Source organism: Gobio gobio (genome assembly GCF_949357685.1).
Source record: "Gobio gobio genome assembly, chromosome: 22".
In the NCBI taxonomy this organism is placed as follows: domain Eukaryota; kingdom Metazoa; phylum Chordata; class Actinopteri; order Cypriniformes; family Gobionidae; genus Gobio; species Gobio gobio.
This window is the reverse complement of record NC_137118.1, coordinates 16876216-16888223: the sequence shown is the minus strand read 5'-3', so window position 1 is coordinate 16888223 and position 12008 is coordinate 16876216. Positions and strand designations below refer to the sequence as shown.

The 12008-nt window shown below is 37.9% G+C and overlaps 1 protein-coding gene across 1 annotated transcript in view; it reads left to right on the top strand.

The window, feature by feature from the left end:
- Positions 1-4855: 4855 nt before the first annotated feature.
- The window catches only part of LOC307118516 (sodium/glucose cotransporter 1-like), a gene marked incomplete at its 5' end in the record, with an annotated part of 43768 nt that continues 36615 nt past the window's right edge, over positions 4856-12008 (top strand). Inside the window, one exon of the mRNA XM_079804159.1 lies at positions 4856-4990. Coding sequence (XP_079660285.1) covers positions 4856-4990 — 135 coding nt within the window. The remainder of the gene's footprint in view (positions 4991-12008) is intronic.

Here is a 12008-nt window from a genome sequence, read left to right as displayed (position 1 = left end):
AATGATTGAAAATATAAAAGACTGCACTTCTGCGTGGCATATATCAATTTAAACAGTACAAATGTACACATTACTGTGGGATTTAGATTGCAAGAGACTGGGCAGGATTCACAGTTACACTTTTACACACACACACACACACACTCACACACTGTACATGTACGTGTGTTTGTGTGTTACATTATGTCTCTATGAAGTATAGCCTATATAAAGTACTGTATATTTACTGTATAATGCAAGTGGACTACAACAACTATAACTAATACAGCATTACAGTTAGTATACAGCATTACAATATGAGCATTGTCTGATTACATACATGTTCTGTCTACAAACGTTTTGAATGATAGAGGACACTGTTTTTCTCCCAACATTCAGCTGTACTTTTCAACCCGAAGGTCATGATTGAGAACATGGTCCATGCAGAAAAATACAACCATGGCTTTTTCCCTGGTTCTGTTTTTTTCCTGTACCCTTCCACCACACATTCTTACTCATTATCTTCTTCCTGGCTGTTAACTCTGTTAGTTTCCTTGTTGTTCTTCCATTTTCAGAAATTGCAGCTCTGTGCTGTGCTCTATGAAGCTTCATGGGATGCACCTTTGAGCTATTTTAGAGAACTGGTCATTGGTTTATCTAGCCTTTTACATTACCCTTCATAAGTGAAATTCAAAATTCTCCCAAAAAATTGTATAATAGAAATGTATGGAAAATAAGCTTAACAGTTTATGACAACTTTAAACATTTTGCATTTAATGACTTATGCAAGGAACTAATGCCTAGATGTTTTGAGGGGTAAGACTACAGAGAACCAGTATAATTGCACGAATGTACCAAAGCATTTGCAATTTGTTAAAAAGAATAAAAAAAATGCTTTTATAATGTGTACAATTGACTAAATGATGTCGAGGTTGAACAAGTAGTTTTGATAATTTCATTTGTGATCTGAGAAATGCACCAAAGCGACTGAGAAAAACTGTTCATAGTCAACAATAATCTGCATTCACAAAACAATCGCATGACTATTCGTAACTATTTCACGTCAGTAGTCGGTTATTACAAAACGTATGTTTTCCTATGAATCACTTTGCAGGAATGTGTAGGAAATTGCAACTTTGTAAAATACTTAAATTGTCTCATGAAATAGAGTTGGCAAATGAAGCTGAATTAAAATTAATTTTAATACGAAGTAAAAAAAAAATCAGGGTGATACAACTGTCCTGATATCATAATATATAAATAAGCCTCATTAAAAGAAAGAAATCCTTGATGAGAAAATCTTAGTTTGACTATCTTTACTATTTATAATGATTTAATAATGATAATATAATATTTTAACAAAACATTAATATCTGAAAAACTTGCTGAAAAATCAGTCACGTGGTCCAATCAACATGCATTTTTATGACAAGCCTTTTACACCCTGAACTAACTTTGGCTTGTCATAAAAAGGTCATATTATCTGATATGATTTTAAATGGCTTATTGACCTTGACAAACAGTATTTATTTTTTTTAGACATTATTAGGCTTTTTTAGACATTCATTGCATTAGTATTAATATTAAGTGTTCCTTAAATATGTAGGCCTATATATATATATATATATATATAGACGATTTACCAAGATGTAAGCAGCAGATCCTTTAAGTCCTGTAAGTTGTGAGGTGGGGCCTCCATGGATCGAACTTGTTTGTTCAGCACACCTCAAACTTGTTGTTGTGCTCCTCAAACCATTCCTTTTGCTTTGTGGCAGGGCGCAATATCTTGCTGAAAAAGGCCACAGCCACAAGGAAATACCTTTTCCATGAAAGGGTGTACAACAAAGCTTAGGTAGGAGGTACATGTCAAAGTAACATCCACATGGATGGCAGGACCCAAGGTTTCCGAGCAGAACATTGCGTAAAGCATCACACTGCCTCCGTTCGTCTTGCTTTCATCCTGGTGCCATGTGTTCCCCAGGTAAGCCACGCCCACGCACCCGGCCATCCATGTGATGTAAAAGAAAACGTGATTCATCAGACCAGGCCACCTTCTTCCATTGCTCTGTGGTCCAGTTCTGATGCTCACGTGCCCACTGTTGCCACTTTTGGTGGTGGACAGGGGTCAACATGGGCACCCTGACTGGTCTGTGGCTATGCAGCCCCATACGCAACAAACTTTGATGCAATGTGTATTCTATCTGTGTATTTCTATCAGAAGATTAATCTGAGCTACTGTAGCTCGTCTGTTTGATTGGACCACACGGGCCAGCCTTCGCTCCCCACGTGCATCCATGACCCTGTCGCTGGTTCACTATTGTTCCTTCCTTGGACCACTTTTGATAGATACTGACCACTGCAGACCGAGAACACCCCACAAGAGCTTAAGTTTTGGCGATGCTCTGACCCAGTTGTCTAGCCATTACAATTTGGATCTTGTCAAACTCACTCAAATCCTTACACTGCTTCTAACACATCAACTTTGAGGACAAAATGTTCACCTGCCTAATATATCCCACCCCCTAACAGGTGCCGTGATGAAGAGATTATCTATCATTGTTATTCACTTCACCTGTAATATACATAAACCACACGCATGAGGAGAGTCTCCACATAAAAGACCCACGAATTGCAGATCTGCTGCATTTCTCTCTGTTACGGTTATGTTACTTTTATATGATGATTGCACAATACGTCACATTTTTAAAATGGTATGAGTATGATACGTTTTTCAAAACTGAGACAAACTTCTTTACTTGACAAAATTCATTAGCCTGTTACCTACGTGACATCATCTGCATAGGATGCAAGTTGTTTCTGGGGTGGAGCATGTTGATGGAAGATGTGTATTAAGAACTAAAATTGAGTTTATTCTGATTACATTGGCTTTAAATTAAATGCCTAAATCTTGGTGCTGTTTCTGAGAAACCCATTTGTCACCATCTCTTTGGTCATTGCAATCTTGCTCTTTTTGATTATGTAAAAATTCTGGCAGAGATGCTTTTAACAGCCCATAAATAGTGATATGCAGGAGTTACATTGTGTGATGGATTTATAATAGTACAATAATAGTGAATAAGATGAAGGCCGCGCAGAAGTTTGGGTGTTTATGACTATACGACCTTACATCTTAAAAATACATTTAAATGGCTGTGATGAGATATGATGGTATTTTGAAGGGATTGTTGAGAAGTTGATCAAGCAAAAGATGTCTTGTGCCATGTGATTTGTTTTTAATTTAAATCTGTGCACCTTTAAAGCTAATCCATCATTGTCTGGACCAAAATATAGCAGACTATGAATTTCCCTGTTAGATTTGCAAAGCAAACAGGATAGATCCTAGACATGGAGATTTGGCTGCTCAACAAAATGGTATCATGATATAACCAAAAGACACATATTCGTATACTATCTGACCTGAAAATGTTCAAGGCATCATTAGTTAATGATTGATCCTTTAGCACACAGTCACAGTGTTGTAGAAGGTTCCTAAAGAAACATGTGGTTATCTAATGAACTAAAAGATAGTGGCAATCAAAAATGTAGAATATCCTGTTCTAGCTCACCAAAAAATACCTCACCAAAACCACCAAAAAAATTATCTCTGTGTCCAAAAATGTCTACTTCCATACTAGTAGTCGAAAAACATTATGTGAGCAGAATGTCCTAATTCATAGGGTGTGTCTCAATCAGCTCCCTAGTTCAGTAGTCACGGAGCTGGCCATTTTAAGGGCTGTCTCAGTCGCCAAATTCTTCCAGTGCACTGAAACATTCGCTCCCTAAAAGGTTCCAAAATGCACCATGAAGACCTGGGAGCATCGATGCTCACAATGGCTGTGTCCAAAATCGTTTACTTTTGAGTAGATACTTATTTTGAATTAATAATTTATTCGCAACTGATACCGTAGATCACATGACACTGACAACATGGTGTAGTACATCCGAATGTCATTAATACTACACACATTCATAGTAAAGTACTTTTTTAACAGTTACGGGGCAAGTTTCAAACCAAATGTAGTACCTTGTGATTTCGGACAACGTGCCTTTCTTGACTTCTTAATTCTATGCTAAGCTAGTAGCTAAACGGTTAGCTTGCAAACTAAAGGCTAACTGAAAACTAATTAATTTCAAAATGTTTAGCTTTGGTATTAATTGTAGTATATTATTAGATTATACAAATTATAAATGATATAATTTATAATTAACATTTTCATTCAGAATAAATACACTGTAAAGCAGTTTTCGTCATTTTTAATCAGGTGCTGAGCAGAGTAACCATTAAAATGTTATCAGTAGAACAAAATAGATATTGCAAATTCTATCACTTCAGGAGGGAAGGGCGATTCATATCCATGAAATGCCCCATCTGTTGTGTTGGAGCCCAGTATGCAAAATTTAGTTTGAGGTTTCATCAGGCATTTTTACATTCTTTTGTCTTCAAGCTGCAATGCCACTTTGCACCTCAGGGTGGCCTTATAACCAACGTTACAGTATGTACACATGTAATGTCTGGACAGTAAATTTCAGTTGTTGATCTTCATTTAATCAATGAAACCTATTAATTATGATGCAGGTGATGTGGTTTATGAAATGTGCTTTTACACAGGAACCCATCTCACACTTCCTGCTATATAAGTTGATCATTAATGGTTCTCAATCTCTGATTTTTGACAACTGTAAGTCACAAACACACTTTTATAATTAACTCTGAGAAGGTCACACCCATCTGTAGACGCACACATATAAGTGAAAGCGTCCGCACGCACACACAGTCACACACCTGCAGGTGAACGTCTGTGCCAGGTGTCTTTACCATCCTGTCAGAGAGGGACGCAGTGTGGTGCTACACTTGCCCTGCTCAAACACCATCAAAATGGGGGCAGATTATTTTGGATTCTCTTATCTCCGCAGTGAGAACAGAAGAAATTTCACCATTTACATTAACAATCCAGCGGACATCTCTGTGATTGTTATATATTTTCTGGTGGTTCTGGTTGTGGGAGTATGGGTAAGTGGCCAGTAGTTTGTATCCACCAACATTTTTCTACCATTGACTTGTGAATTGTTAACCTTGTGTGAACATGTACAATGTAAGATAAGTCTAAAGAAAGAATGAGGATTCTGACTATTTTGGGAGAAAAAAAAAAGTATAATATAATAGTCACATGGTTGCAGAGAGCAGACAATAAAGAAGATCAGATTCAGAAAGTCTTTAATAATCCATACAAGTATACAGAATGACAAATCAAATTGGTTACTATGACAGCTAAAGACTGGCAGAATTAGGACAAATGAAAATATAAACAAACTAAACGTCCATGAAAATGAAGCAAAGACAAAAATTACTGAATATTTCTTACATTACGCCCCCTCCCAGAAGGTGCGACCTTGCACCATAGTGTGGAGAAGGAGGCGGATTGGGCTGAGGAGATGGTGAAAGGATGGCGAAAACAGGTAGATGAGACCATGGAGGAGTAGATGGAGGTAGCAACCATGGAAGAGATAATAAGATGAGTGGCCGAATGGTACTGACCCAGAGCAGGAACAGGACGGATAGTCCACGGCGGATTTGATGGAGGGAGGAGTCATGGTGGAATCTTGGTTAGGAGAGGAGCCCCTTCCGCAGACATAGAGCAGAGGGAGGGATAGGAAGTAGATGACCAGGCCGCAACGGAGCCGCAGTGACCACCCGAGATGGAAGTGGGTATCCAGAGGGCTGATGTTGAGCTGGTGCAAGGGGAGGAGCCTGAGGGAGGGCAGAACTTGCCGAAGCCAAAGGGGTGAAGGGCCGGAGAGCAGCTAAGGCATGGCGATGTCTGACCAAGTTAGAGCTGACGGTCCGAGGGAGCCAGGCGAAGCCAAATGCCCGATGGTCTATGCTGGAGTCGAGGGAGGAAGGAGCACAGACTTAGGAGTCAGGACGATGGGTCGAGGGGTGAATTGACTCCCACCAGGTCCGCACTGTAACAATGCCACTGAGAAGAGTTAAAGGAGACACTGAGGGACTGATGGGGGATGCTGACACTGGGTGGTAGGATTGGCTGAGGACTGAGGAAGAGAATAGAGAGCGTTCCGAATAGCAGTCTGGAGAGGTGGTGGGAGAGGGAGGCTAGGCGGGGCCAAGAGGACTGAAGACGATACACATTCTGGAAAGATTAAGGGGCACAAGGAATTGATCTCTCCACACTCATACAAACTGTCTATTAAGTCCAGACGGTACTTACTCTGAATGGCGGGAGGATGGGCCTGGCTCGCTTCCATTCCCTCAAACTTCACAAGGATTCCCATGGTGATGACCGGTGAAGCCAGCTCACAACCCTGGTCAGACGCTCTGAGGTGCTTTGGCTCTGGGGTGGTGGGCACTGTGCTCCCTTCCTCGGGTATAGGCTCACACATTATGGCAGGCAGAAACTTCCAGTCTTCGGGGGGCTCTGACGCAGTATCCGTCGATCGGGGCGATGATGGGCTGGGCTCTGGGTCTGGCTGTATCTGAGGATCAGGGGTAGACACTCTCCAGACACCTGATGATGGCCTCCTTCCAGTTAAGTCCTTTGGTGTCTACTGGGTGGTGATAGTTTTTCCAGATCTAATACAAAGATTTCAGCATCTCATCGTCATATGGGGAATGGACGGTGAGACTGCAGAACTGCAGCATATAATCCATTAAATTATGGCCACTCCAGGCCAAAGCAGAAAACTGTGCTGCAAAATCCATAGTAGGTCCGGTCTTCTGTCACACGGTTGCAGAGAGCACACAATGAAGAAGATCAGATTAGATTAATAAAGTCTTTAATAATTCATACACGTAAACTCAAATGACAGGCAAACAAACATAACTTAATTATTAGAAAAACAGAAGCGGAACACACATGAAGTTAAATAAAAATGAGAATGAGGTGAACACAGCTGAACAGAATGACAAATCAAATTAGATAATATGACAAATAAAAATGCTGAAATCGTTCAGGAAAATTAATTGTTACAATGCTCTTTTTTGTTATAATTCTTAAAGGTCCCATGGCGTGGATTTTTCTATTATTTTATAATGTTTCCTGAGGTGTACTTATATTGTTAGTATGATTTTTACATCATACAATGTCAATTTAGAAATAAAAGGCATTTTTTCTTTCCTGATTTTAGCCCTATGGCTTGAATGCTCTGTTTGAAGGGGCGTGTCTGCTGTGAGACTTCCGTGAAAACGCACACTGTTGTGATTAGCTCCCATCTTTGCATTTGAAATGAGTATTAGATTTTGTGGCAGAGGGGGCGTGGTTTTAGCGAGGTCTGCTAGCACTGCCAGAGAGAGAGAGACGGACTGGGCACTCGTGGACCAGAGAGACGGAAAGCTGGGGAAAGATTGCTGAGAAAGTTATATTGTACTGAGTTGTTGAGAGCGCCGTGAGCACGAGTTTATTTTGTTTGTATCTGAGAGTTCTGAATAAACACGAGTCCCAGTCACGACAACCCTGTCTTCATCCTCCTTATTCTACGAACTTTGTAACACATGTGGAATCCCTCTCTAATATTTTTTACTACGTTTTTTTTTTTTACCATTACAACTGTCGAGATTAACGAATCGTGAAAGTGTTGATCATAGCATTATTTTTTTTTATATTTTCCCATCACATGAAAGGCTGCAGTGATGAGCATTGAGTAGATAGACAATCTGTTTATCGCAGGGGTGGTAAAAGTACTCAAAAGTTATACTCAAGTAAAAGTATATATACCTAAATAAAAAATGACTCCAGTAAAAGTAGAAAGTCCTCCATTTAAACATCACTTGAGTAAAAGTACAAAAGTATCCAAATTAAAACGTACTCAAGTACCGAAAGTAAAAAGTAAATATTCAAATTAATTGTAAATATCAATAATTAAGCAGATCAATTGTTTTGGGAGTGATATGCAATGCTTTAATTGAACAAATTATAAGATTAGATACTGCAATTAAGAATTTTTAGATTTGCAATCATAAGAGACAATTAAGCAACTTAACACAGTATAGGGGTTGAACTTAAAATAGACATGCTCCATAACATTAGCTGCATCAAACAGAAGATGTGCAAGATACTATTAACTAATTTAAAATTAATTCAAAAGCCATAACCACAATGACATATTACTTAACAATTAGTTAATAGTGACGTGCCTCAACAAGTGAAGTCATGACATAATGAAACCTTTGCAAATCGTTATCTAATGATTAATTAAAGCAGACAACTGGAAGTTGAAATACATGGCTTTGACCCATTGTGATAATTAACAGATTAATTTACATTTATTAGTTAATATAATATGTCATTAGGTAATTAATACATTGTCATATTTAATTAATAAAAAATGAATGTATTACTTAACCTATTAATCTTATATAAATTTCATTAGTTGCTGATGCAGTAATCATTAATAAATTATTTAGTTCTTCATGAGTCATACATTAACTCTTGATTATCTATGCATTAGTTAAGCATGAATTAATGCATTTTAGTGCACACGTATTGTAAAGTGTTACCGATGCTTTCATAGTGTGCCGCGAAATAAAAAAGTTTGGGAAACACTGAGCTAACATTAGTGTGGCAAACCTAGTCAGCTTTTCCAAGTCTAGCCCCGACTGGATCATCCATGACCGATCGACAGCATGCACACTGTTAAAAAAAAACTGTCAAATTTACGGTAAAATACCGACAGCTGTGGTTGCCAGGAATATACCGTGAAAAAAATGTGGAATCTGTAAAAGATAATACGGTATACTGGTTTTGTAACCCTAAATTTTACAGTAGACAACGTATTTTTTTACCAAAATCATGGTAGAAAAAGACAAATATATTTGTCAATTATACAGTAATTTTATGTAAAAAATGCAACTTTCCATAGCTTTTTACGGATATTTACAGTTAAAAAAACGTTATAATATAATGATATATACAGTGATTTGTTGTTAATTTAACAGTAATAGGATAGACTCTATTATGGTAAATAACTGTAAAAATAACAGAAATATGTTAAACCTTATTAAAACCTTTGACAGTAAAAAACACAGTGAAATTGTATAACAAATTACAGCATTTTATTTTGACCAGATATATTTTACGGTAAATTCCTGGCAACCACAGCTGCCGGTATTTTACCGCTAAAAATACAGTACAATATGAGGAACATAAATAGTTTACCGTACATTTTACATTTGCACCGCTAAATATAGAAAAATCTAAAGATGCCCATATATAACCACGGTAGTGAATATTACTGATAAACAATGAGAAATTGACATACCATTTGAAATCAGACTAAACATATAATTTTCTCTATTCCTACCAAACAGCATAGATCTTGAGAATACAGCATGTGTCCATACATATGGCTGGTAATCCATGGAGGAATGAATAAACATGAAACAAAAAATGACCTGCCCCTGACCGATCAACAGTAATGAGTCACTGGGTCCTGCCTTGGTGAAGGAAAGCACTCAGTGGAGTTTCTAATGCGCATTGTGTCGAAGATACAAGCTCTGCAGGAGTACTTCAATGTCCATCAGGAGTTCACTTTGGACTGGCAGGATCCCCTCTGCAGCAAAAAATGGACAAAGTTTCAAAAGTTTGATCAGTGCTTGAGCAAAATGCACAGAAATGAACAAAACGTGCTGTCAAAAACAGATCTAATGATAAATGATTTCTTTCTTCTTAAAGGATTAGTTCACTTTAAAAAAAACTTTTGCTGATAATTTACTCACCCCCATGTCATCCAAGATGTCCATGTCTTTCTTTCTTCAGTTGAAAAGAAATTAAGGTTTTTAATGAAAACATTCCAGGATTTTTCCCCATATAATGGACTCCAATGGGACCCAAATGGTTCAAGGTCCAAATGACAGTTTCAGTGCAGCTTCAAAGGGCTTTAAAGGACACCAGACAATGAATAAGGGTCTTATCTAGCCAAACAATCGGTAATTTCAAAAATAAATAAAAAAGTTGAAGTTTTATAAGCACAAATGCTCGCCTTGCTCTGTTCTGTGATACGCATTCGTGAAGTCACGTAATACGCAATTACATTGAAAAGGTCAAGTTGACGTGTTTACAAATGTGCGGAAGGAGGACCATATACACATATCCAAATGTATTTGTGTCAGTTTATCGTTTAAAATGCCAATTCCGTGTGCGTATCCTGGGTGCTTTAATAAACCTGAACCTGAGCTCGGCTGATTAAGATTAGTGTCTCCTGTCCATCTTTCTTTTGCAAAACTTGAATAATACCACTGCTTACCTCTTATTGAATCTTTGGGTGCAGACTTAATTGAAGAGCCTTGTATAAACAGGGTGTGATGTTTAGGGAAACCAAAGAATACAGGCACCATCATTTCTGCCAGAAGACTCACAGGGGGGGCAACGAAGCTTTCATTGAGGACTGGCTAGATCCCTTCTGCATTCAGAAAGAAAACAAAAAGGGCATACACCATAAATAATAATAACTGACAAAAATAATGAGACAAGAAATTAAAGTAACAAGAAAATAAGTGCAAAACAAGTTTCCCTGTGTTGCAGTGTAGCTGAATGTTTTTCAACAATTTGATTTACGGTAAAACACATACCAAATATTTCCAGCCAAGGTTTGATTCAATCTTCAGCATGCTTTTCCTGCCATTGTCTTTTCACCTGTCACTCTCATTTGATGCTGTTTACAAAAACAAAACAGCAATATTGTAAAGGGACAAAGGAAAATGAATTTAATGAAAAAAAAAGAAAAGATTATGACCTGAAATCTCACCATTTCCTGAGAGTCACAGGTCCTTTGAGTATCCTTATGGTTTCTGCTCAAATTCAGTGTCTGAAAAGGGCAGGAACAAAACAAACCTTTTTAATCATAATAAAGACAAAATAAGATTGGGAGACATTTAGAAATGTGTAATATATCTTCTAGAATCTGTTTACTTTACTAACCTTGAAAGAGACTCTCGGGTCTTAGCTGTGTCACCACCCTTAAACCTTAAACACATGCATCAGAAATTACAGGTTTACATATCTCCATGTACTTGGGTAATTCCTCCCTAGCAAATTAAGCACGCCAAACACAGAAGCTAATCAAGAGCAATGCTTCCCTCGCCACAGTAATGCAAACTAAATCCACAACCTCACTCATAAAAACGAACTCCTAAAATGATCTATAAAAGCTGGGCTGGTGGGTTTTTATAACAGAGATAACTTGAAGTTGCATGTACTCACCTCACCTCGAAATAATTGTAAGCTGCCAGGATGTCTACAAATTCCGAAGATGCTGTGGTCCAAGCAGCTAAAAATGGCGCTAATACGAGTTCAAAACTGCGTCCGTTTGCGAAGCCAACAAGTTTCCTGCAAGAAAAAAAAAAGCGCGCGGCACACAGCTCAGCAGCGTCATTTTAAGGTGACGTCATCCCGCAACGTAATGTCGCTCTTTGTTTCTTTAGGAGGAGCTTTGATCAGAAGTCACGTCTGCAGACCGCTGCAGCCACGTCTTGCCTTGCTTCCCCTTTTTTTGGTGAAATGGTTCGCTCATACTACACAATGTTGCTACCAGAACATTTTTTGTCTCTGCAATTCGAACGTAAAACGTCTGCACACAGTTTACCAGCAGCCAATCAACAGCGATCACACAAACTCAAAATTTAAGGCGGACCCACTTAAGGTGGTCTGATAATATGGCGTGAAACAACATAAAGTTGTTTTAAAATAATAATTAAAAAAGATTATTGAAATAAATTTTATTCACAACCATGAACTTTATTTTAAACATCTTCTTTTGCTGTGGATTTTTTTTTTTTATCAGAAGGTTAACAATGATATACTGCAGGCCTAACTTTTAATCTGTATATCAGTATCTGAATTTTAAAATAAAAAATACTATCAATTTTATTGTCTTTTACTGCTGATATTTGCCTTTTTTATGGTATTTACTGGTTGTATTACGGTGGACCCTATTTTTTAACATCTTGCTTCTGTAAAAATGAATGTTTTTGTTTGCTTAAAAATCTACAGATTTATACTGTGAATTCCAATGTGCAC